General features: G+C 41.1%; 1 protein-coding gene across 1 annotated transcript; it reads left to right on the forward strand.

Moving 5' to 3' along the window:
* The first annotated feature begins 638 nt into the window (after positions 1-638).
* LOC117443655 (smoothelin-like protein 2) lies at positions 639-27,715 on the forward strand. Its single transcript, XM_071202634.1, has 13 exons — positions 639-1,766; positions 11,768-11,822; positions 11,898-12,029; positions 13,010-13,123; positions 14,971-15,105; positions 19,408-19,535; positions 19,669-19,693; positions 20,161-20,223; positions 21,319-21,376; positions 21,487-21,612; positions 24,237-24,351; positions 25,268-25,419; positions 26,099-27,715. The coding sequence occupies exons 1-13, from the start codon at positions 1,320-1,322 to the stop codon at positions 26,223-26,225; spliced, it is 1,677 nt and encodes a 558-aa protein (XP_071058735.1). The 5' UTR covers positions 639-1,319; the 3' UTR covers positions 26,226-27,715.
* The last annotated feature ends 173 nt before the right edge of the window (positions 27,716-27,888 follow it).

The raw sequence follows: 27,888 nt of genomic DNA on the forward strand, positions 1-27,888 counted from the left end.
AGTCATGGCCACTGGGAGGCGCTGTGGCTCAGGGCTGATATGTGGATAGAATATACTGTAGACTGGCACAGGTCTAAATGTACTATTTAAACACTAATAGTTTACTATTTAAATATTTTGAAATTACATTAAATCAACACATTTGTCTCAGAATGACAATTTAAAAAATAATTTTTCAAGAATATGATTAGATTTCATGATAGAATGAAAAATAAAACATCTTTAATATCAATAAAATGTAAAAAGGCAACATCCTTTTTACATTTTTCTTAATTTGAGAATGTGCGTTGTGGAAGACCTTTTCCTAAAGACCTCCCACGAGCTAGACGTCTTTATATTTAAAGGTGGCAATCGTTTCAGTCCCCCCACACTCTGGTTGTGTTCGGTGCTCAAAATGTATCTCTGAAGACTGGAGTACGTCTAAGAATAGATCAAATATTATATTGTGTCCGTTTCAGAATAAGAACCACGCATGAAACCTTTTGAAATGGACTTCCAGTAACCCAGACAAACACAGAACAATAACACGGCCCCCTCCTCTACATTTTGATATTCCCCCACCCCCTTTTTGTCCCAAAATACAGAAGCGAACCTGTTGCTCTTCAGCTCAGGAGACACAGATAGCTTACAGACAACAACACTCAGCGGGGGAAGCATTCGGGAAACACACACACACACACACACACACACACACACACACACACACACACACACACACACACACACACACACACACACACACACACACACACACTAGTAGTAGTAGATGCACCACTCCATCTGGATCTCTCTGAAAGGTTACTTTGATCGTCCATCAGCTCTCGCCTGCTCTGAGAACCCGATCCTTCCCTGCAGTACGTAATCTGTTTCGAGTGGCACTGTGCATGAGTTGTCCACAGCTTATAAATAACGCCTGCTCTGACTTCCAGCAGATGAGAGCAGAGCGTGAGAGAATACACACTTTGGGAGAAGTCCTCCATGGAGGTAGATGGGAAAAGTTTCCGCCAAGGGATCTTCCTGCTGCAAAACGTCCGTTAAAAGTCCGTTTACATCTTTAAAATTACTGACAACCGGAAAACCACAGATTTATCTAACGGAAGGAACGACGAGAGGAAGTTCTCAAGAACTCTTTTTAAGGGCGTCGAACGGAGAAGGAACTAAAGACGGTTTTGGTTTCCGAGCTGCATTTCGGCCGCTCTTTGGACTTGAAGCTCGGGGGTAGGTGAGGGTCTCTAAAGAATCAAATCAAGCCCGATATCACAAAACACGTTTGTCTCGGTGGGCTTCACAGGTTAGAAACAAACAACAACATTGAAGCCATGGATGACTCCACGGAAGGTCGACAGGAAGTGGTGGAAAGCGAGGCTCTGGTCGAGTTCAGAGCAACGTTACAAGCCGCCATCCGAGAGGTCCACGTTGACGTCAGTGCCTTCAAGCAACGCATCGAGAAGAGGATCGGAGAGCTGATTATTCCCGACGGACCTTTGGTGGAGGCGGTGAACCGGCTTCAGGAAGAGAACCAGCAACTCAGAGCCAAGATGGAGGGGCTCGGCCGGCTGGTGGAGAGCCTCGCCGGGATACAGATGCAGAGGAAGGACGAGGAGGAGAGTTTAAAGAATGGACAAAGAGAAGAAAGAGCGGGAAGATCCGAGTGCAGCCAGTCGATGCGTTCGGAGGTTTCGGGGTCCAGCGGAGAGTCGAGCTCTGCTTCAGCCAACGGCCCGGCTCCACCTCCGTGGAGAGCAAAGAGACACGCGGACACCAACGTGAGTACTCCTTCGGTTCTCACTGTCAAGGTCACCTACGTCTCTTCGACATCAACATGTGTCCCCTCTTCTCCATGTCTCTTCGACATCCACATGTGTCTCCTCTTCTTCATGTCTCTTCTACATCAACATGTGTCCCCTCTTCTTCATGTCTCTTCTACATCAACATGTGTCCCCTCTTCTTCATGTCTCTTCTACATCAACATGTGTCCCCTCTTCTTCATGTCTCTTCTACATCACCATGTGTCCCCTCTTCTTCATGTCTCTTCTACATCAACATGTGTCCCCTCTTCTTCATGTCTCTTCTACATCAACATGTGTCCCCTCTTCTTCATGTCTCTTCTACATCAACATGTGTCCCCTCTTCTTCATGTCTCTTCTACATCACCATGTGTCCCCTCTTCTTCATGTCTCTTCTACATCAACATGTGTCCCCTCTTCTTCATGTCTCTTCTACATCAACATGTGTCCCCTCTTCTTCATGTCTCTTCTACATCAATATGTGTCCCCTCTTCTTCATGTCTCTTCTACATCAACATGTGTCCCCTCTTCTTCATGTCTCTTCTACATCAACATGTGTCCCCTCTTCTACATCAACATGTGTCCCCTCTTCTTCATGTCTCTTCTACATCAACATGTGTCCCCTCTGTGGAAAGAGACTCTCAAAGTTTCAGGAACAAAGATTTTCTCTCTTTTTGATCCATTTCTATAAAAACCTGTCTGAAAATGAGCTGATCAGATTTTGTCCACTTTATGATGTCATAATGTGTTGTCTTGTGTAGCCATTAGCCAATCAGCAACAAGGTAACCCCCCCCCCTTATCACCTGAATCTCCTCTAGAGCTCCATTGAGTTCTTTGTAACCAGATGTCTCTCAGAGGGGCGTGGGGAGGGGCTCCTTATCTTCATCTGAAGTGACAGACAGAGAATCAGCACTTTGGAAACAGGGCTGAAACAGAGGGGATTATGGGTAATGCTGCAATGATCTGTTTGGTGTTTCAGCCAATCAGAGACAGGCTAATAGGGGACCTTTAAGATTAACAAGATATTGTTTACATTCATGTGATGCACAGAGTCTATGATGTGGCTGAGGTAAAGTGTCATTGGGGGTCCCGGGCCGTGTTCAGGGTTAGAGTTAGGCTAACCCTTACCCTTTTATATATTTATATATATTATATATTTTAACTGTGTTGTTGTTGTTGTTTTCACTCTGTAAAGTGTCTTTGAGTTTCAAGAAAAGCGCTTATTATTATTATTACTTATAACGAGCGGTTGCACATCCTGCTGAAACTTAAACCAAGACACCGAACCGTCAGCTCCTTGAAGAAGTCATAATAAAAGTGCAGTGGATTCAAAGGATGCACCACTTTCCTTGAGGAGGCTCCAACATAGTCGCATCTAAATCACCGACATCAATAGACGACAACGTGGCGTTGAAATAGGCCCAGTCAGTATCTCCTCTTTGCTCCAGGTGCAGGCGAGACACTGGCATTCAACTCTCCACGGTCTGACTGATAGATCCGTGCGATCGAAGGCTGCAAAACACGGCAGTGGTTTAAAATAACGACTAAGCAGATTTTTTACAACCGTTGAAAGTTCTCACGATTACGAACATTTCATATTTCGTGCAATATTGCCAAAAAGACAAGTTGCCAGATGTGCTGTGAACATTTGAATCCGCCTCCTCGTGTTGCTGTATCTTCTTCATCTGGATCCAAACACCTTTCCCGAGGTCAACGACGTGCAGCCAAACTCTGTCTTCGTCCAAACCACGGCACATAAATGAACACATGTTGTATCCACTAGTACAGTGTTTCTCAAAGTGTGGTCCGCGGCCCACTGGTGGTCCGTGAGCGCCCCCTAGTGGTCCGTGAGTATATTGGTAAAATTTCACATTTGAAATAAATAAATGAATTTAAGTTTTTCGCACTCTCGCGGGAATATCTCCGCAATGGAACGAGCTTAAGTTTCACTTTTGATTGCATGAAATAGCCCAGGGCAACACCTTCGTCACACATGTTGCCACTTGTTTGTACCATTTCCAGGCGATTTGTAAAGAACGATGTGTTTTTGGATATTTGTGGAGTTAGGTGGTCCGCGAGTGTTTTTTTATTGGTTAGGTCCTTGGTTTGAAAAAGTTTGAGAAACACTGTTCTAGTAAAACAACAAATCCATGTGGGTCGAAATAAACCATCAGAAGGTCAGCCGCGCTCGGGAACTGGTCCTCAAATAGCTCCATGTGGGGAGTCAGGGTTAAACTGGGATCTCCATCTGACCTCTGACTCCAGTGGTTTCCTCCAAAGCCTCTTCATCGCCTGTTGAATTCATTGTGTCCCATCGCGCAGCCCAACAATCACAATATCTAGAATCTTGAATCTTGGATATAGAGCGTTGCAGGAGGAGGTATACCCTTATATTTGACCAAGGTAAAAACCACACACACACACACACACACACACACACACACACACACACACACACACACACACACACACACACACACACACACACACACACACACACACACACACACACACACACACACCACACACACACACACACCCTCACACACCCCCCCCCCCACTCAGCGCTCTGACAGCTTTTAAAACCGCAGGTCCTCCAAAGGGCACATGTATTTTGGGGTTTGTGATTTGGGACTGGCTGCAGCTCTTTGGAGCCAATAACTGCACACTTCATAGCGTCCTGAACATATCTGGAAAGAAACACGTGACACGGTTCTTTGATTTGTGCTTCACCCGTCCACCAAGTTTCAAATCCAGCAGAGGTGGTAGAAGTACTCAGGTTGTGTACTTGAGTAAAAGTAGAAGTACTCAGATCTTGTACTTGAGTAAAAGTAGAAATACTCAGGTTGTGTACTTTAGTAAAAGTAGAAGTACTCAAATCTTGTGCTTGAGTAAAAGTAGAAGTACTCAGATCTTGTACTTGAGTAAAAGTAGAAGTACTCAGGTTGTGTACTTTAGTAAAAGTAGAAGTACTCACATCTTGTGCTTGAGTAAAAGTAGAAGTACTCAGATCTTGTACTTGAGTAAAAGTAGAAGTACTCAGGTTGTGTACTTTAGTAAAAGTAGAAGTACTCAAATCTTGTGCTTGAGTAAAAGTAGAAGTACTCAGATCTTGTACTTGAGTAAAAGTAGAAGTACTCAGATCTTGTACTTGAGTAAAAGTAGAAGTACTCAGATCTTGTACTTGAGTAAAAGTAGAAGTACTCAGATATTGTACTTGAGTAAAAGTAGAAGTACTCAGATCTTATACTTGAGTAAAAGTAGAAGTACTCAGATCTTGTACTTGAGTAAAAGTAGAAGCACCAGAGTGTAGGAATACTCTGTTACAGTGAAAGTCCTGCATTCAAAATGTTCCTCAAGTGAAAGTAGAAAGTATTCTCATCAAAATATAGTGAAAGACAGTGAAAGTAGTCGTTGTGCAGATTGGTCCATTTCAGAATAATATATATGATGTGTTTTATAATGATTGATCATGAAAGTGTTCTCAAAGCTGGTGGAGGAGCAGCTAGTCTGAAGTACTTTGTAGACTGCAGGGTAGCTGGTGAAGGTGCAGCTAGTCTGAAGTACTTTGTAGACTGCAGGGTAGCTGGTGAAGGTGCAGCTAGTCTGAAGTACTTTGTAGACTGCAGGGTAGCTGGTGAAGGTGCAGCTAGTCTGAAGTACTTTGTAGACTGCAGGGTAGCTGGTGAAGGTGCAGCTAGTCTGAAGTACTTTGTAGACTGCAGGGTAGCTGGTGAAGGTGCAGCTAGTCTGAAGTACTTTGTAGACTGCAGGGTAGCTGGTGAAGGTGCAGCTAGTCTGAAGTACTTTGTAGACTGCAGGGTAGCTGGTGAAGGTGCAGCTAGTCTGAAGTACTTTGTAGACTGCAGGGTAGCTGGTGAAGGTGCAGCTAGTCTGAAGTACTTTGTAGACTGCAGGGTAGCTGGTGAAGGTGCAGCTAGTCTGAAGTACTTTGTAGACTGCAGGGTAGCTGGTGAAGGTGCAGCTAGTCTGAAGTACTTTGTAGACTGCAGGGTAGCTGGTGAAGGTGCAGCTAGTCTGAAGTACTTTGTAGACTGCAGGGTAGCTGGTGAAGGTGCAGCTAGTCTGAAGTACTTTGTAGACTGCAGGGTAGCTGGTGAAGGTGCAGCTAGTCTGAAGTACTTTGTAGACTGCAGGGTAGCTGGTGAAGGTGCAGCTAGTCTGAAGTACTTTGTAGACTGCAGGGTAGCTGGTGGATTTACTCCAGGTGGAACTAAAGTCTGATTCAACACCTGATTAGATTTCACATCATTCATCCACATCTGTGAAGTAACTAAAGGGATTACATGTAGTGGAGTAGAAGTACACAGTGGCATAAAATAAAAATACTCAAGCAAAGTACAAGTATCTCTAAAATGGAGTAAATGTACTTGTTACTTCCCACCGCTGAAATCCAAGCAGCCGTTTTGCAGTAAGTGCTGAAAAACAGAACAAAGCCAGCTCTCTGCCAGGTGCACTAATAACAGTTGGAGGGTAATCCATGCAAAGCACCAACGACTTGATGCAACGCTTTGCTTCAAATGATCACAAGTACACATCAAGATCTCCACTTTCATTGCATTCAATCCGTCACAATCTACCCTCTGCTCCAAGATGAGACGACGAAGAAGCATTTCTGGAAGTGCATGGTCACCACTTGGCACAGAGGAACAGTAAAGCACACTTCATGCTTCACAGTCCACGACACGTCTCTGCTCTCTGACCGGTAACGGGGAGCGACGAAATGCAGTTTGCACTTAACCAGAAATACAAACAAGCAGAAAGAGTTTTTTAAGTACAATATAAAGTATATATATATACACGTGACGGATATAAACAAAGTGAAGTGTTATGAACACTATAAGGAGGGTAGAACTTGAATACACCATGGATGCAGGTATACAATGAAACAGACACGATCCACAGCATCAATATGAATATACTACAGACCGTTATTGATATTATGAATGATTGTGAGTATGGTGAAGAACATGTCGACAGTTTTATGAGTAAAGTGACGAGGTCAGTTGTAACAGATTACATTTTTAAAGTAACCCTCCCACCCGGCTCTCTGAACACAGGTATGAACTAAATCCCGTCCTCTAATCTTTCAGGAGTCTTGCTTCCCAGCCAATCGGAGTCTCAAATCTCCTGATGGAAAGTTGAAATACGTCGACGTCCCGGTCAATAATACCCCACCCCCCCAAGAGTGACAGCCAGCTGTCCCGACGAAATACAAACCCTGCCCAAATTCCTCTGCGCTTAAATCACCTAAAGTACCCCCCCCCCCCCCACACACACACACACACACACTCTGACGTACCACGATTTAACACCAAGATAGACCTCTGATCCATCATCTAATACTTTGGGTTCATTGTAGGTCAGTGTTATGAAAAAAGGCTGGTGTGTTAGGGTTTCAAGATTCAAGGCTTTATTGTCATTTGCTACAGTGTAGATATGTTAATGAAAACTGAAGTCTCAGGCTCCTCCAGCAGCGCACCCTACAGGACATAGAACAGATAGAACAGATACAAAAGTGCAGTAGAATGCTTTGAGATGTGCAAGTAAATACAAATAAAATAGAAATAGTGCAAGAAGAGTCAAGTCAGTGGAAGGATATGGTATATTAGACCAGTTAGGGTTAGGGTCTACAGTGCAGTGAGTAATGGTTAACCTTAATTGCGGTCCATTGGTTGGTGGGGGGAGGTTTCCCAATCAATTTGAGTGACTTTGTCAAAGAGTCTGAATCCTACATTCTATAACACATAGGTGTGAGCAAGCTCTCTGATTGGTCAATAGGCGTGTTTGATTCCACGATCAAACAACGATCAAATAGAACGTGCCTTTTCACAACAAGTCAGTATCCCTCCGCGTCTGAGAAAAACGGTATACCGTTGGGCCGAAAAGCAAACTGCAAACTGCTGCTCCAGTACAGGCGTACGGCCTGCCGCAGTACTGTCGTACCAATAATGACGTTCAAGAGCGGCCTCTCGTGTATGATTGCTTAAATGACAATCAGATGGGTCCACTTCTTCGCCCAGGACAGGAAAGATGCTTGCTTCAATTAACTAACGTCTTACAATCTTACATTTATTAGCTTCTTCAGCGTAATGTCTGCAGACATCCAATCCGATTCAGAACACTCTGAATGTAAGAATGTAAGGAGTATTAATCTATCTAGATAACTAGCTACTTAACCCACAGCGTCTCCATTGGTTTTGAGATGGTATGGTCCACTTTAGGGGTGTCCAAACTCGAAATAGAAAGAGCCTTCCAGGCACTAATGGGAGCATATGTTGTTATGGTGCCTAGTGAGGGACTATTGCGGGTAATAAGGATGTATTAAAGGTTCAACCCCACTGACATGTTGGTGTGAACTCTTTGGGGGGTCCAAGTGTTAATAAGGGGGGTCGTTTGAATCTTGACCTTTGCAGGACATCAAAAAGTACTTTGCATTACTTACTTTTCTGTCCTTTCTTCTGTTGTTCTTAAACTACTCACTGCAACTTCATGATTCGATCACAGACTGTCCGAAGACTTTTGCACTGTCATCCCAATTTAGATCTGACCAAAAGAGATTTAAAAAAAAATCCGAAATCCATGAAAAAAAGTCAGAATAAAAAATAAATTCCGATTTTATTTTCCTCAGACTGAATTGTGAATTGACTTTTATTTCAGAATAAAAAATATGTATTTTTCACTTTTCACTTCTGGTTTTATTAGAGGTGTTTTCTAGATTGAAATTCAGTTTCGGGTGTATCAATATTCAGTCTTTAAATTGTCTGATTGGGCTGTTTGCCGTATGAACTTGGACTTGAAGGCCAAATATATTAATTCAATGGGAATTTCACATTGCAAAAATCAAACATGTGCAAGTGTAACGGTGAAATAGGTATTCCTTAATAGTGTCCTAAACAGTCAGGTGAATTTGTCCATAGTGGTAAAGACAAAGCGTTGTTGTCAGTATCCAGCCCTTTGCATGTTTCTAAGAAAGAGCCTAAATAAGGTGTAGGTAAACCCAGGCAGGGTTGAGAGGATTACCGGGTCAGACGGAGTGAGACTGTGAGATCCTACAGGAGCTATAATGGAGCCCAGAGATCAACGTGGTGATAATCCCCGCCTGACGACCAGTTGACGGCCGGCAGAAATGTCTTTATTGCTTTGCTGCTAGCCCACTGCGTGTTATTCTTAGTGCCATAGCCTTTTATCACAACTTGTCAACGTTAACCCCATCTGGTGTTGTCCTGTGTTGCCACGAAGAAAAAACCAATGCAAAGTGCCCTAAGATGTGACGTAGTACCACTGATGCTCGTTGCCTTATGGTGGTGCAGGAATGAGTCCTAAAACCCCTAAATGACTCTGAGAAGCATTTGATAACTTCCACTTCCCTGAGGGCAGCATGTGAAATTTGCATCGAGAACTTCCAAAAGTGATCATCCTTTTTGAGTTCTAAGAATTAAGTCAGAATACCGAAAACGTCTTTTTTTGGAAAAAGTCAAAATAAAAAATAAAAAGTCTGACTTCCGAATAAAGTCCAAAAAACCCCGAAAAAGTCAGAATTCGGGGAACATTCAGAATTCACCCCAAAAAGTCATGATTCGAACAAAAAGTTAGAAAGCCGATTTTTTATTTTTATTCCAGCAAGTCAGATTCGGAAAAAGTCACAATACCAAAGAAATAGTTAGTATTCGAAGAAAAAAAGTTAGAATTCCCCAAAAAAAGTCTGAATTTCTAATAAAATCTGAATTAAAAAAAACGTCAGAATACAAAAAAAAGTAATAAAAAAGTCCTGAAAAGTCTGGATACCCTAAGTCAGTGTATGGCCAGCTATACTCTCTCCTCCTCCTCTCTGGAAAGCAGAAGGCATGGGGGGAGGGGGGGGGGTGTAAGGGGCAAATACAGGCCAAGCTTCAGGCGGATATAACGAGGTGCTGTTTGAAAAGGCTAACTCCCCGATTTCCAAAGCATCCATTTGGGTCTATATTGGGAGGTAAGGAGAACTCCTGCAAAGGGACTGATTGCAGAATTTAAAATAGCTTCTCAGTGGGAACACGGGTTTGTTGGCCACAGCTGTCATTAAAGGAGCAGCTTTCAGCCGTTAACAGCTGAACATCACACACACACACACACACACACACACACACACACACACACACACACACACACACACACACACACACACACACACACACACACACACACACACACACACACACACACACACACACACACACACACACACACACACACAGGGGATAGAGGCCTGAAATAAATGTTAGCTCCACACCAGCCTGACAGACAAAAGAAAGCATCTTTGTTTGTTGTGAGCAATTCGATGAGTGATGTTGCTAAGACAGATGTATAAATAGATGCAAACAGACAGTTAACAGCCTGCCTTGCATAACTAATTTAACTTCCTGGGTAATGGAAAAGCAAACACAGTCTTACAGTCTTTCGAAAATCAAATCTAGCAGAGGCGATTGAAGTTGAATTAGTCATCAGTCAGAGCCTCATTGGGACCCTAAAATGACATACAATCCAACCTTTAACTATTACCAATTACCAAGGAAGCAGCTTTCCATGGATGAATCACTCTTATTGACTATAATTCACAACACGAGAAGTGGAGCTTTGAGAACGCAGAACTCCGCAAATGACTTATATTGAGAAATTAACAAAAAGGGGAAAAAGGATATATCTAATGATTGACCAAGATGATCAAGTCCAAAATGTAATATGTTCTGCCTTTACCCTCGCTACATCCTTCCACCAAATTGTATGAAGATTGGGCCGGTGGTTTCGTCTGAAATCAAGCTGACAGAAACCAGACATATTTGCTATTTAGGGATCTTTTTCTTCACAGGTGGGTGATGTTAGCTTATCACATCGTTCCTCCGTTAACAGCATTTTATAACTTCCACTTCCCTTAGAGCCACCATTTTAATTGACATCGGATCAAAAGTGTTATTATTTTTGAGTTCTAGGAATAAAGAATTCCCAAAAAGTCAGAATACAGATAAAGTCAGAATTCGGGATAAAGTCAGAATTCGGGATAAAGTCAGAATTCGGGATAAAGTTAGAATTCGGGATAAAGTCAGAATTCGGGATAAAGTCAGAATTCGGGATAAAGGTCAGAATTCGGGATAAAGTCAGAATTCGGGATAAAGTTAGAATTCGGGATAAAGTCAGAATTCGGGATAAAGTCTGAATTCGGGATAAAGTCTGAATTCGGGATAAAGTCAGAATTCGGGATAAAGTCAGAATTCCCCAAAAAGTTAGAATTTGGGATAAAGTCTGAATTTGGGATAAAGTCAGAATTCGGGATAAAGTCAGAATTCCCCAAAAAGTCAGAATTCCCCAAAAAGTTAGAATTTGGGATAAAGTCTGAATTCAAAAATAAAGTAAGGATTTGAAAAAAAAGTCAGAATTCGGAATTATGTCGGAATTCGGGATAAAGTCAGAATTCCCCAAAAAGTTAGAATTTGGGATAAAGTCTGAATTTGGGATAAAGTCAGAATTCGGGATAAAGTCAGAATTCCCCAAAAAGTCAGAATTCCCCAAAAAGTTAGAATTTGGGATAAAGTCTGAATTCAAAAATAAAGTAAGGATTTGAAAAAAAAGTCAGAATTCGGAATTATGTCGGAATTCGGAAAAAAGTCAGATTTTTTCCCCAAAAAGGCAGAATTCCCTCAAATAAGTTCCGTCAGAATTCCCAAAAATGGAATGGGTTCTGCCTTTACCCTCGCTACATCCCTCCACCAAATGTTATGAAAATTGCGCCAGTGGTTTTGTTGGAAATCCTGCCGACAAAAAGCAGGCAAGTTAATTATGGATCTACTTCTTCACAGGATGGTGGCTTATCACATCGTTCCTCCGTTAACTCTGAGTTCCTTTGAGGCTTTGACTAACCCTACCAGTGTGTGGATGTCCTGGTTTGATTCCTGGAAAGATTAATAATACACTTTGTTTTGAACAGGGCACGGAATCAAAGGGAGAGAAACATGTTGCTTTCCAGGAAAATGGGAACGCAGGTAGGTGGAACATTTTACATTTCTCGTGGGTAATCTGACGAGTTGACCTCACTTTTGATTCTGTTTGGTTCTCAGAAAGCTCATCAGTGGCCTCAGCGGTCGTTGAAGTTGCTTCCCAGTCCCACCGGTCTCTCACTAAACACACCACAGAGTCTTCTGGAATAAACAACTCTCTGCAGTCCAACGTGGAAACCCCCAACATGCCTGGTCAGTCCATTCAGTGTATCCTTTGTTTTCTGTGACTATATTGGATCAAGTGCTATGAGTTTGAATCTCCACATGGCAGACATTGTTGTGTCTTCTGAGGCCGACTAAATGTATAACTCGACTGGATATACTCTGCATGACTCAAGAAAGAGACCGGAGACAAGAGCTTCTAAGATCTACGTGTTTTAATTGCAAGAACATAAGACATTTTCAAACCCTTATGACATGTACTGTATGTAGTAACGTGTGTTGTTTATTGTTCTCTTTTATCCTCTCTTATCTTTACACCTGTATCTACTTGTCTTTCCTCCTTTTTATTTAATTTATATATTTTCTTATAACTAATGCTGTTGATATATTGTAATTTTAAGGGTGTCTATTTATTACCATCTGGCCGGGGACAACAGCTCGAAATTAGCCATGTCTGCACCATTTACTGTTTTTGTGACAGTTCATCGATGGGGACTGTCCACGACACTATAGGCAAGGCAAGGCAAGGCAAGGCAAGGCAAGGCAAGGCAAGGCAAGGCAAGGCAAGGCAAGGCAAGGCAAGGCAAGGCAAGGCAAGGCAAGGCAAGGCAAGGCAAGGCAAGGCAAGGCAAGGCAAGGCAAGGCAAGGCAAGGCAAGGCAAGGCAAGGCAAGGCAAGGCAAGGCAAGGCACAGATCTTAGATAACGTACATCATTTTCTGTACTTGACCCCTATATTTGTATAAACAGTCTATTCATGTACATTCATATACTATATCCTTCTGAAACTACAGTAAGAGGCCATTTGCGTTTACAAATCATTGTTTTACCAACGTGTTTGTCAGATTGTAAGTCGTTAACATGTTGTTTATTATTGCTCGAGGAATTTATAGCTGTTTCAGAGTTCGCGTGAAGGATCAGGAAGCTAATTTTTTGATTATTCTGACACTGGGAGCCTTCTGTAAGCTGTTGAATTTATTTTAACAAAGGATTTTTTTTTTTTACCCAAAGAACCAAAAGAAACTCCAGTTGTTGATGAACTCCTGCCCCATCTTCCAGTCACCGCCATGTTGACCAAAGAGGGTCTGAAAGCCGCCCAGTCCCATATTGCAGAAGCTCCATCAGGTGAGTGTCTCTAAGGTAGTGTCTCTACTTTAAAGAGTCCTCTCCTGCTGATGTTCAGGTGTATATCAGTATGTAGTGTCTCTACTTTAAAGAGTCCTCTCCTGCTGATGTTCAGGTGTATATCAGTATGTAGTGTCTCTACTTTAAAGAGTCCTCTCCTGCTGATGTTCAGGTGTATATCAGTATGTAGTGTCTCTACTTTAAAGAGTTCTCTCCTGCTGATGTTCAGGTGTATATCAGTATGTAGTGTCTCTACTTTAAAGAGTCCTCTCCTGCTGATGTTCAGGTGTATATCAGTATGTAGTGTCTCTACTTTAAAGAGTCCTCTCCTGCTGATGTTCAGGTGTATATCAGGATGTAGTGTCTCTACTTTAAAGAGTCCTCTCCTGCTGATGTTCAGGTGTATATCAGTTTGTAGTGTCTCTACTTTAAAGAGTCCTCTCCTGCTGATGTTCAGGTGTATATCAGTTTGTAGTGTCTCTACTTTAAAGAGTCCTCTCCTGCTGATGTTCAGGTGTATATCAGTATGTAGTGTCTCTACTTTAAAGAGTCCTCTCCTGCTGATGTTCAGGTGTATATCAGTTTGTAGTGTCTCTACTTTAAAGAGTCCTCTCCTGCTGATGTTCAGGTGTATATCAGTATATAGTGTCTCTACTTTAAAGAGTCCTCTCCTGCTGATGTTCAGGTGTATATCAGTATGTAGTGTCTCTACTTTAAAGAGTCCTCTCCTGCTGATGTTCAGGTGTATATCAGTATGTAGTGTCTCTACTTTAAAGAGTCATCTCCTGCTGATGTTCAGGTGTATATCAGTATGTAGTGTCTCTACTTTAAAGAGTCCTCTCCTGCTGATGTTCAGGTGTATATCAGTATGTAGTGTCTATACTTTAAAGAGTCCTCTCCTGCTGATGTTCAGGTGTATATCAGTTTGTAGTGTCTCTACTTTAAAGAGTCCTCTCCTGCTGATGTTCAGGTGTATATCAGTTTGTAGTGTCTCTACTTTAAAGAGTCCTCTCCTGCTGATGTTCAGGTGTATATCAGTTTTGTAGTGTCTCTACTTTAAAGAGTCCTCTCCTGCTGATGTTCAGGTGTATATCAGTATGTAGTGTCTCTACTTTAAAGAGTCCTCTCCTGCTGATGTTCAGGTGTATATCAGTTTGTAGTGTCTCTACTTTAAAGAGTCCCTCTCCTGCTGATGTTAAGCGTGTATATCAGTATGTAGTGTCTCTACTTTAAGAGTCCTCTCCTGCTGATGTTCAGGTGTTATTCAGTATGTGTGTCTCTACTTTAAAGAGTCCTCTCCTGATGATGTTCAGGTGTATATCAGTATGTTAGTGTCTCTACTTTAAAGAGTCATCTCCTGCTGATGTTCAGGTGTATATCCGTATGTAGTGTCTCTACTTAAAGAGTCCTCTCCTGCAGATGTTCAGGTGTATATCAGTATGTAGTGTCTCTACTTAAAGAGTCCTCTCTGCTGATGTTCAGGTGTATATCAGTATGTAGTGTCTCTACAGTATGTAGTGCTTCAGCACCTCTTTTCACCCTCTGTCTGAAACCAGAGCTCAGTCTGCTCTGATTGGTTAGCTGGCCGGCCCTGTAGTGATTGGTCAACCGCTTAGAGATGTCCTGCCTCTTAGCCTATCACGTACAATGTGTTGGAGCGCTAACCAATAGAAGCACGAGTGTTATATACTGATGTCACCATGTCTCCGGAAGTAAACAAAGGAGTCCAAGGCTGTAGAAACAAACCAACTTTCTTGAGAAACGTTGTCATTTTCTGTTTTTCTTTTTCTGTTAATTTCTTCCTTATCCTACGCAGTGTTTATTCTGTATCATCCTCTTGTTTGCAGCTGCGTCTGTAGCGAAGGAGCTGAGGTCTGCGAAGTCTCATCAGGATCAGTCTGGATCAGTTTCTCAGGGTTTGGTTCATCATGCTGTCACGGCCTCGACCAGAATCAGCTCTGAGACTTCACTCAATCTGATCTGAGTCCTGCTGCAATCCCAGAATCCCCCCAGCATGAACAGAGGCGGATATCCATACAACCGAGGTGAGGGCAATGCTTTAATATATCATACTGCGCATCAGAGGTGGGAAGTAGTGGAGTACAAATACTTTGTTACTACACTTACTAAGTACATTTTTCTGGTATCAGAAAGTACTTATTTTTCTGACGACTTTTTACTTTGACTTCTACATGTTTGAACCCAAATACCCTGTACTTTCTACTTCTTCTCACATGTTGACTCAAATACCTGTACTTTCTACTTCTCACATGTGAAACAGTCCAAAGACCTGTACTTTCTACTTCTTACTTACATGTTGAACTCAAATACCTGTACGTTCCTACTTCTGTACAGGTTGAAATCAAACCTACCTGTACTTTCTACTTCTACTTCTCGACATGTTGAACACAAATACCTGTACTTTCTACTTTTACACTTTGAAACACACTAATACCCTGTACTTTCTACTTCTTAGCATGTTGAACTCAGAATAACCTGTACTTTCTACTTCGTACATGTTGAACACAAATACCTGTACTTTCTACTTCTATACACTTTGAACACAAATACCTGTACTTTCTACTTCTTACATGTTGAACTCAAATACCTGTACTTTCTACTTCTTACATGTTGAACACAAATACCTGTACTTTCTACTTCTTACACTTTGAACACAAATACCTGTACTTTCTACTTCTTACATTTTGAACCCAAATACCTGTACTTTCTACTTCTTACATGTTGAACACAAATACCTGTACTTTCTACTTCTCACATGTTGAACACAAATACCTGTACTTTCTACTTCTCACATGTTGAACTCAAATACCTGTACTTTCTACTTCTCATATGTTGAACACAAATACCTGTACTTTCTACTTCTCATATGTTGAACTCAAATACCTGTACTTTCTACTTCTTCTTACATTTTGAACCCAATACCTGTAATTTCTACTTCTTACATTTTGAACCCAAATACCTGTACTTTCTACTTCTTACATGTTGAACACAAATACCTGTACTTTCTACTTCTCACATGTTGAACACAAATACCTTGTACTTCTACTTCTTACATGTTGAACTCAAATACCTGTACTTTCTACTCTACATGTTGAACACAATACCTGTACTTTCTACTTCTACATGTTGAACACAAATACCTGTACTTTCTACTTCTTACAGGTTGAACTCAAATACCTGTACTTTCTACTCTTACATGTTGAACTCAAATACCTGTACTTTCTACTTCTTACTGTTGAACCCAAATACCTGTACTTCTACTTCTTACATGTTGAACACAAATACCTGTACTTTCTACTTCTTACATGTTGAACTCAAATACCTGTACTTTCTACTTCTTACATGTTGAACTCAAATACCTGTACTTTCTACTGTCCTTTACATGTTGAACCCAAATACCTGTACTTCTACTTCTTACATGTTGAACACCAATACCTGTACTTTCTACTTCTACATGTTGAACCCAAATACCTGTACTTTCTACTTCTTCACATGTTGAACCCAAATACCTGTACTTTCTACTTCTTACATGTTGAACCCAAATACCTGTACTTTCTACTTCTTACATGTTGAACTCAAATACCTGTACTTTCTACGTCTTACATGTTGAACACAAATACCTGTACTTTCTACTTCTCACATGTTGAACTCAAATACCTGTACTTTCTACTTCTTACATGTTGAACCAAATACCTGTACTTTCTACTTCTCACATGGTTGAACTCAAATACCTGTACTTTCTACTTCTACATGTTGAACCAAATACTGTACTTTCTACTTCTACATGTTGAACTCAAATACCTGTACTTTCTACTTCTCACATGTTGAACTCAAATACCTGTACTTTCTACTTCTCACATGTGGAACTCAAATACCTGGACTTTCTACTTCTTCACATGTGAACATCAAAGAACCTGTACTTTCTACTTCTCATCATGTTGAACTCAAATACCGTACTTTCTACTTCTCACATGTTGAACTCAAATACCTGTACTTTCTACTTCTCTACATGTTGAACACAAATACCTGTACTTTCTACTTCTTCACATGTGAACTCAAATACCTGTACTTTCTACTTCTTACATGTTGAACATCAAATACCTGTACTTTCTACTTCTTACATGTTGAACTCAAATACCTGTACTTTCTACTTCTTACATGTTGAACACAAATACCTGTACTTTCTACTTCTTACATGTTGAACATCAAATACCTGTACTTCTACTTCTTACATGTTGAACTCAAATACCTGTACTTTCTACTTCTACATGTTGAACACAAATACCCTGTACTTCTACTTCTTACATGTTGAACCCAAATACCTGTACTTTCTACTTCTTACATGTTGAACTCCAATACCTGTACTTTCTACTTCTTACATGTTGAACATCAAATACCTGTACTTTCTACTTCTCACATGTTGAAACCAAATACCTGTACTTTCTACTTCTTACATGTTGAACCCAAATACCTGTACTTTCTACTTCTTACATGTTGAACCCAAATACCTGTACTTTCTACTCTTACATGTTGAACATCAAATACCTGTAACTTTCTACTTCTTACATGTTGAACCAAATACCTGTACTTTCTACTTCTTCACATGTTGAACTCAAATACCTTACTTTCTACTTCTTACATGTTGAACCCAAATACCTGTACTTCTACTTCTCACATGTTGAACACAAATACCTGTAACTTTCTACATTCTTACATGTTGAACACCAATACCTGTACTTTCTACTTCTTACATGTTTGAACTCAATACCTGTACTTTCTACTTCTTACATGTTGAACACAAATACCTGTACTTTCTACTTCTTACATGTTGAACCCAAATACCTGTACTTTCTACTTCTTACATATTGAACACAATACCTGTACTTTCTACTTCTTACATGTTGAACACAAATACCTGAACTTTCTACTTCTTACATGTTGAACACAAATACCTGAACTTTCTACTTCTTACATGTTGAACTCAATACCTGTACTTTCTACTTCTTACATGTTGAACACAAATACCTGTAACTTTCTACTTCTTACATGTTGAACCCAAATACCTGTACTTTCTACTTCTCACATGTTGAACACAAATACCTGTACTTTCTACTTCTTACATGTTGAACAAAATACCTGTACTTTCTACTTCTTACATGTTGAACACAAATACCTGTACTTTCTACTTCTCACATGTTGAACTCAAATACCTGTACTTTTCTACTTCTTACATGTTGAACTCAAATACCTGTACTTTCTACTTCTTACATGTTGAACTCAAATACCTGTACTTTCTACTTCTCACATGTTGAAACACAAATACCTGTACTTTCTACATCTTACATGTTGAACACAAATACCTGTACTTTCTACTTCTTACATGTTGAACTCAAATACCTGTACTTTCTACTTCTTACATGTTGAACTCAAATACCTGTACTTTCTACTTCTCACATGTTGAACCCAAATACCTGTACTTTCTACTTCTTACATGTTGAACTCAAATACCTGTACTTTCTACTTCTTACATGTTGAACTCAAATACCTGTACTTTCTACTTCTTACATGTTGAACTCAATACCTGTACTTTCTACTTCTCACATGTTGAACTCAAATACCTGTACTTTCTACTTCTACATGTTGAACTCAAATACCTGTACTTTCTACTTCTCACATGTTGAACTCAAATACCTGTACTTTCTACTTCTTACATGTTGAACTCAAATACCTGTACTTTCTACTTCTCTCATGTTCCAAACAGCTGGTTCCTTTAGTCTGAATGTGTGTTGGTGCGTGGTCATTATTCTTTAGAGTCACTGCGTGCCTATTGGTTGAAACACGATCCGTGTATCCATCACTTCCTGGTCTTCTCTAAAGAAGAGGGACCAATGGAAACGTTGTCATGTTGCCGTTGGTCACCATGGAAACATTCATTAGCTAACAATGACATTATTGTTCTATTGATATAAAGGGAGGTCAGGTACTCTTTAAAGCAGCTGCTAGCTATGGGTACTTTTTACTGAAGGACACTTCAAAGCCTCTTTACTTTGACTTGAGTGAAGAAGTTTAGTCAGTACTTCTACTTTCACCAGAGTATTTTGAAACACGAGTATCTGTACTTCTACTTGAGGAAAGGATGTGTGTACTTTTACCCTCTCTGTCTGCGCATATATCTTCGGAAAGATGCATCAAAACACCTGAGAGGTTACTTCATGTATCGTGAGTCTTTTGAGAAATGTAGTTTTTGTGTTTTATCTCTTCAGACGTTGCGGAACCCAAACCGCACCTTCCTCTTTCGGTCATGAGCAAACCCAACACAGAGTCTTCTCCTGCTGTATCATCTTCATCACCTGCTTCTTCATCACCTGCTGCATCTTCTTCATCACCTGCTGTATCCTCTTCACCTGCTGTATCCTCTTCATCACCTGCTGTATCCTCTTCATCACCTGCTTGCATCCTCTTCATCACCTGCTGCATCCTCTTCATCACCTGCTGTATCCTCTTCAAGTCTCCCAGCTTCTAAGCCGGGGGAATATCCCTTTAAGAGATGTGAGTTCAGCTGGTGATCCGTCTCTGGATTAAAGTCCCGGTCGATGTTTGAGGCTCACGTATTATTATAAAAAAAAAAATGTTTTCATTTTTAATACAAATATATTTGTATTTATAAATATTTTTTTATTATTGTTTCACATTAAAAAATACATTTTCATTTAAGGCTATTTCAAATTGTATTTCAAAGTATTATTTGATAACACTTATTACAATTTTTGACATATTATTCTTATTATTTTTTTCAGGTAAAATAACTGCTTTTCATTTAAGGTTTTAAGTTAAGCTTGTTTCTTTTTCTTGTTTTATTTATACATGTTTTGATAAAGTCAATAACATTTTTAAAAAGGGTTTAAAATATCTATATTTTTAATTATCTGTTTTCAGACATTTGCCACTTTTGCACTTTTTACATTTTTTCGTGTCTTTCTAATGAATAATAAATCATGTTCTTCTCATTAATTTAGTACCAGTTCTCAAGACGCCCAGTCCCAGTCTGAAGAGGAGTGTGAGCTTCCCTCAGCCTGCAGGTAGAGACTAACGGCCCGTCCACACGGCAGCGTGCTTCAACGGAGACGCTTCCCCTCCTCTTTGAATGGGCTGACGTCACGCTTTGCCGCCGTTGCTCGCTTCGAAAGTTGAGAAAACTGTTCAAGCGTCAACGGAAGCGCCAGCCAATTCCAATCCAATCCAATCCAACTTTATTTATATAGCACTTTAAAAACCTTCAGACCAAAGTGCTGTACAGAGAGATAAGCTCACACAACATAATATAAATACATTTAAAATACAAGATACAAACACAAAACAAACCAGAATAAACGTAATAATTAAAAAATAAATAACAGGCATATAATAAAAACAATAGACCACTGAAAGCAAATAAAAGCAACAATTAAATCGTATGCCAGTACAAGCTCTAGCCAATCAAACCGCTGCTTGGGTGTCCGGGGCGGGAGATTCATGTGATTGTTGTTGGACGCCAGACACGCCCACCGGCAAGCGTCAGCGCACGCCGCCGTGTGGACGCACCGTAACCGCCCGTCCACACGGCGGCGTGCGCTGATGCTTGCCGGCGGGCGTGTCTGAAACTCGACCAACAACCAATCACATGAATCTCCCGCCCCTGACACCCAAGCAGCGGTTTGATTGGCTAGAGCTTGTACTGGCATACGATTCGATTGGCTGACGCTTCTGCCGAGGCGTCAAAAGTTGAACATTGCTCAACTTTTGCAGCGAGCCACTTCCCACAATGCAGTTCGGCTAAAAGTGACGTCACCCCATTCAAAGTGAATGGGGAAGCGTCAACGCACGCCGCTGTGTGGACGGGCCGTAAAGATACACTTTACATTTATTAAAGCAACAACAGCGTTTAAAAGTATGTCCTTTTGTTGTTGTTGTTGTCGTTGTTGTAGCTTTGAATGCAGGATATTTTAATTATTTTGGTTACTTTTACTCTTTGAATGTATCTTCTGCCATCAAATGGAAATTAGCTTTTTTGCTATCATCTGGCATCTCTTCTGTTTTTGAGACATTCATGTATTTGTATGCATGGTCCTTGTTAAGATATATAATAATACATATAATAATAATCTCTCTGTTCACTCTGTTTTCTGTTTCTGTAGAAAAGTTACTTCCCTCCAAATCGATCATCAAACCTGGTTTCTCACCGAGTTTGGACAAGTGAGAATAAACACGTGCTCGTGACTGATGTTAACTATAGGCCTCTTTGAAGCCTGTCCGCAGCCTCAGTTCACGTGTGACTGTGTATGTTGTCCCCCGTTTGTCCTCAGGAAGGTGAATAAGGCGCCAGGCGTGGAGTTTAAACAGGATGTAATGAAATCTCAAACGCTGCCTCGCTCTAACAGCGCTCAGGCCAAGCGCGCGCTGTTTGAGAGAATGAACTCCGAGCCCATTAAGTGAGTTCAGCATGTCTCTCTACGTCAACATGTGTCCCCTCTTCTTCATGTCTCTTCTACATCAACATGTGTCCCCTCTTCCCCATGTCTCTTCTACATCAACATGTGTCCCCTCTTCTTCATGTCTCTTCTACATCAACATGTGTCCCCTCTTCTTCATGTCTCTTCTACATCAACATGTGTCCCCTCTTCTTCATGTCTCTCTACATCAACATGTGTCCCCTCTTCTTCATGTCTCTCTACGTCAACATGTGTCCCCTCTTCTTCATGTCTCTTCTACATCAACATGTGTCCCCTCTTCTTCATGTCTCTTCTACATCAACATGTGTCCCCTCTTCTTCATGTCTCTCTACATCAACATGTGTCCCCTCTTCTCCATGTCTCTTCTACATCAACATGTGTCCCCTCTTCTCCATGTCTCTTCTACATCAACATGTGTCCCCTCTTCTCCATGTCTCTTCTACATCAACATGTGTCCCCTCTTCTCCATGTCTCTTCTACATCAACATGTGTCCCCTCTTCTCCATGTCTCTTCTACATCAACATGTGTCCCCTCTTCCCCATGTCTCTTCTACATCAACATGTGTCCCCTCTTCTCCATGTCTCTTCTACATCAACATGTGTCCCCTCTTCTACATCAACATGTGTCCCCTCTTCTTCATGTCTCTCCTACATCAGCATGTGTCCCCTCTTGTTCATGTCTCTTCTACATCAACATGTGTCCCCTCTTGTTCATGTCTCTTCTACATCAGCATGTGTCCCCTCTTCTTCATGTCTCTTCTACATCAACACGTGTCCCCTCTTCTTCATGTCTCTCCTACATCAACATGTGTCCCCTCTTCTTCATGTCTCTTCCACATCAACATGTGTCCCCTCTTCTTCATGTCTCTCCTACATCAGCACGTGTCCCCTCTTCTTCATGTCTCTTCTACATCAACATGTGTCCCCTCTTCTTCATGTCTCTCCTACATCAACATGTGTCCCCTCTTCTTCATGTCTCTTCTACATCAACATGTGTCCCCTCTTCTTCATGTCTCTCCTACATCAGCATGTGTCCCCTCTTCTTCATGTCTCCTCTACATCAACATGTGTCCCCTCTTCTTCATGTCTCCTCTACATCAACATGTGTCCCCTCTTCTTCATGTCTCTTCTACATCAACATGTGTCCCCTCTTCTTCATGTCTCTCCTACATCAGCATGTGTCCCCTCTTCTTCATGTCTCTTCTACATCAACATGTGTCCCCTCTTCTTCATGTCTCTCCTACATCAACATGTGTCCCCTCTTCTTCATGTCTCTTCTACATAAACATGTGTCCCCTCTTCTCCATGTCTCTTCTACATAAACATGTGTCCCCTCTTCTTCATGTCTCTTCTACATCAACATGTGTCCCCTCTTCTTCATGTCTCTTCTACATCAACATGTGTCCCCTCTTCTTCATGTCTCTCCTACATCAACATGTGTCCCCTCTTCTTCATGTCTCTTCTACATAAACATGTGTCCCCTCTTCTCCATGTCTCTTCTACATAAACATGTGTCCCCTCTTCTTCATGTCTCTTCTACATAAACATGTGTCCCCTCTTCTTCATGTCTCTTCTACATAAACATGTGTCCCCTCTTCTTCATGTCTCTTCTACATCAGCATGTGTCCCCTCTTCTCCATGTCTCTTCTACATCAACATGTGTCCCCTCTTCTTCATGTCTCTTCTACATCAACATGTGTCCCCTCTTCTTCATGTCTCTTCCACATCAACATGTGTCCCCTCTTCTCCGTGTCTCTTCTACATCAACATGTGTCCCCTCTTCTCCATGTCTCTTCTACATCAACATGTGTCCCCTCTTCTTCATGTCTCTTCTACATCAACATGTGTCCCCTCTTCTTCATGTCTCTTCTACATCAACATGTGTCCCCTCTTCTTCATGTCTCTTCCACATCAACATGTGTCCCCTCTTCTTCATGTCTCTTCTACATCAACATGTGTCCCCTCTTCTTCATGTCTCTTCTACATCAACATGTGTCCCCTCTTCTTCATGTCTCTTCTACATCAACATGTGTCCCCTCTTCTTCATGTCTCTTCTACATCAACATGTGTCCCCTCTTCTTCATGTCTCTTCTCAACATGTGTCCCCTCTGTGGAAAGAGACTCTGAAAGTTTCAGGAACAAAGATTTTCTCTCTTTTTGATCCATTTCTATAAAAACCTGTCTGAAAATGAGCTGATCAGATTCTGGCCACTTTATGATGTCATCACGATGTGTTGTCTTGTGTAGCCATTAGCCAATCAGCAACAAGGTACCCCCCCCTCCCCCCTTATCACCTGAATCTCCTCTAGAGCTCCATTGAGTTCTTTGTAACCAAATGTCTCTCAGAGGGGCGTGGGGAGGGGCTCCTTATTTTCATCTAAAGTAACAGACAGAGAATCAGCACTTTGGAAGCAGGGCTGAAACAGAGGGGATTATGGGTAATGCTGCACTGATCTGTTGGGTGTTTCAGCCAATCAGAGACAGGCTCTGTGTATATCTGAGAGCTATAATATATTGATGAAAAACAGTATGATAGGGGACCTTTAAAATATGATTTCCATTGTATCCAATATCACTGACATGTTTTCCTTTCTGTTGAACAGGCCGAAGGATTCGAAGCCGAAGCTGAAGCGCTCTCAGAGTTTCGGACCTTCGAGCGCCAGCGGGATAAAACAGATGCTGCTTGAGTGGTGCCGCTCCAAAACCATCGGATATCAGGTAACCACATATTCAAATAGTATGTTCTCAATAACAGCTTTGTACTAAACAAACCAAGGTCTTGACTCACAATATTGATTTAAAAATGGTCGAGTTGCCTTCCTTAAGAAAAAATGGTCCGTTCCACTGCGTACTACCGTTCTTCTTCTGCTGTTCCCTTTAGTGTTTACTTCCTGTCTCTCTTCTTCTGCTGTTCCCTATAGTGTTTACTTCCTGTCTGTCTTCTTCTGCTGTTCCCTTTAGTGTTTACTTCCTGTCTGTCTTCTTCGGCTGTTCCATTTAGTGTTTACTTCCTGTCTGTCTTCTTCTGCTGTTCCCTTTAGTGTTTACTTCCTGTCTGTCTTCTTCTGCTATTCCCTTTAGTGTTTACTTCCTGTCTGTCTTCTTCTGCTGTTCCCTTTAGTGTTTAGCAATGGTCCGCTCTCTTTAGCAACGCTCTGCTCTCCTTAGCAACAGTCTGCTCCCCTTAGCAACAGTCTGCTCCCCTTAGCAACGGTCTGCTCCCCTTAGCAATGGTCTGCTCTCTTTAGCAATGGCCTGCTATCCTTAGCAACAGTCTGCTCCCCTTAGCAACAGTCTGCTCCCCTTTGCAACGGCCTGCTTTCCTTAGCTACAGTCTGCTCCCCTTAGCAACGGTCTGCTCCCCTTTGCAACGGCCTGCTTTCCTTAGCAACGGTCTACTCCCCTTAGCAACGGTCTGCTCCCCTTTGCAACGACCTGCTTTCCTTAGCAACGGTCTGCTCCCCTTAGCAATGGTCTGCTCTCTTTAGCAACACTCTGCTTGCGAAAATTGCAAACCTCTGGAATGTCAGAATAGACCAATCAGAATTGTGTATTCAACTGTCTATAAAGGAAACTGAATAAACCGTATATCAGATTAAATATGATGCTGTTTTTATGTTGTTTTTTCTCTCAGAACATCGATATGCAGAACTTCTCGTCCAGCTGGAGCGATGGGATGGCGTTCTGCGCTCTCGTTCACTCCTTCTTCCCGCTGGACTTTGATTACAACACGCTGGAACCAAAGAACCGCAAACAGAACCTGGAGCAGGCGTTCACCACCGCAGAGTGAGTACTCTGGAGTATCTGTTCTATGAGTAGAAGTATTAGTAGCTCAAGGTAAAGGTAGTACAATTCTTCTTTTAAAGGAACCACTGTTTGGTTTCTTCTCAGCGAGTATTTTCGATATTCAAATCAGAAAGGTGTTAAAAAATAACGCAAGGCTAAAATGTATTTGCTTTATTTCATGGTCGACAGTATATATGTACAGACGATTAAAAAAAAGCAATACAAATAATACTTTTTCTTTTTAATGTTTTTTTTTCAAAATATGAATCATTGTTGAACATTTGAAAATAAAAATGTACGTTATTTTTTAATTATATATTTTTTTCCCATTTAATTGATTTGTTTTCAATTACATCATTTTTAAAAATAAGTAATTTATTTATCTAACAATATGAAAAAAGTACTTTTTTCCAAATCTAAGGTATCTTTGAAATAATTATTTCCTTAAAATGTGTAGATTTTTTAGGAAATGAACAGAACATTTCAAAATTAAGATTTTTTATTTTACATATAGGTAACTTGAATAGATAGAGTACATCCCTAACTCATATTTTAGGTCACATATATTTACATATCAATTGTAACTTACTGAGAGCAATTGGTTGCAATCCTGTTGTCTTTCAGCGGGAACCAGTGAAACCTTTTGGAGTATTTACACTTTATTTATTGTGCGTTTCAGGAAGCAGGCGGACTGTCTGCGTCTGATCGAGGTCGAGGACATGCTGGTGATGGGCGACAGGCCGGACGCGATGTGTGTGTTCACCTACGTCCAGTCTCTGTACAACCACCTGAAGACGTTCGAGTAACTCTGTATCAGAGGAGATTATACATTAAAGGTCACCTATTATGCAAAATCCACTTTCTCCATGTCTCTTCTACATCAACATGTGTCCCCTCTTCTCCATGTCTCTTCTACATCAACATGTGTCCCCTCTTCTTCATGTCTCTTCTACATCAACATGTGTCCCCTCTTCTCCATGTCTCTTCTACATCAACATGTGTCCCCTCTTCTTCATGTCTCTTCTACATCAACATGTGTCCCCTCTTCTCCATGTCTCTTCTACATCAACATGTGTCCCCTCTTCCTCATGTCTCCTCTACATCAACATGTGTCCCCTCTTCTCCATGTCTCTTCTACATCAACATGTGTCCCCTCTTCTTCATGTCTCTTCTACATCAACATGTGTCCCCTCTTCTCCATGTCTCTTCTACATCAACATGTGTCCCCTCTTCTTCATGTCTCTTCTACATCAACATGTGTCCCCTCTTCTCCATGTCTCTTCTACATCAACATGTGTCCCCTCTTCTCCATGTCTCTTCTACATCAACATGTGTCCCCTCTTCTCCATGTGTCTTCTACATCAACATGTGTCCCCTCTTCTTCATGTCTCTTCTACATCAACATGTGTCCCCTCTTCTCCATGTCTCTTCTACATCAACATGTGTCCCCTCTTCTCCATGTCTCTTCTACATCAACATGTGTCCCCTCTGTGGAAAGAGACTCTGAAAGTTTCAGGAACAAAGATTTTCTCTCTTTTTGATCCATTTCTATAAAAACCTGTCTGAAAACGAGCTGATCAGATTCTGGCCACTTGATGATGTCATAACGATGTCTTGTCTCGTGTAGCCATTAGCCAATCAGCAACAAGGTAACCACTGAAAAGCAGTATAATAGGGGACCTTTAATAACCACGTGTGTCATGTATACTTTGAATAAGCTCAACAGGAAACCACTGCTGTTTGAACCACATGAGAATTTAGTGAACTTTAGTATTTACCCTGATTCAGTTTCTTATCACGTGTATCGTCACGCTAATATTGCTGTATTTTTTTGTAGTTCTCAAATGCTGTAACCAAAGAAAGGTAAGATTAAAGATTGTAATAGCTGCTGTCTGTTGATCAATCAGTGTTAAGAAAATACTTATGAGTATAGGGATACTAAGGTGTAAGTGTATGGCATGACACCCAGAGGTTAAAGGTATCTTTATTTTTAAATGTACTTTAAAATGTCAAAGAGACATATGGAAAGTGTACGTCTGCAAAGGACAGAAGCGAGAGACGATAGTGAGGAATAACAGAAACAGAACTGGTGTTGTGTATTGTGGTGAGTAATGCTGGGAAACGTTGATGTGTTTATGCAATAATGTGATTCTAACGATCTGCTTTTAAATATCAAGAAAGAGACGTTGGTGCTGCTTTTTCATTATAAGTATGCAGGGAACCATTCATACAAATCTTGATGGATTTTGTACATAGCATTGTGGTCGTGTTGGAAAATAAAACCTTTTGAAAGTTGTATGTTTGAACTGAGAAAGATTTGTTAAATAATAGTTCATATTAGACTGTTTGTTGCCATCTAGTGGTTGAACACATGTAATGGGCCAATAGCTGCTCATGTTCAGGTCATATTTATATGTTACTCTGACATGTTTACAGGTTTTACTGTTAAGAGAAACTCTCTCTGGAGGG

The sequence above is a fragment of the Pseudochaenichthys georgianus genome, unplaced genomic scaffold (assembly GCF_902827115.2).
Source record: "Pseudochaenichthys georgianus unplaced genomic scaffold, fPseGeo1.2 scaffold_652_arrow_ctg1, whole genome shotgun sequence".
Lineage (NCBI taxonomy): Eukaryota > Metazoa > Chordata > Actinopteri > Perciformes > Channichthyidae > Pseudochaenichthys > Pseudochaenichthys georgianus.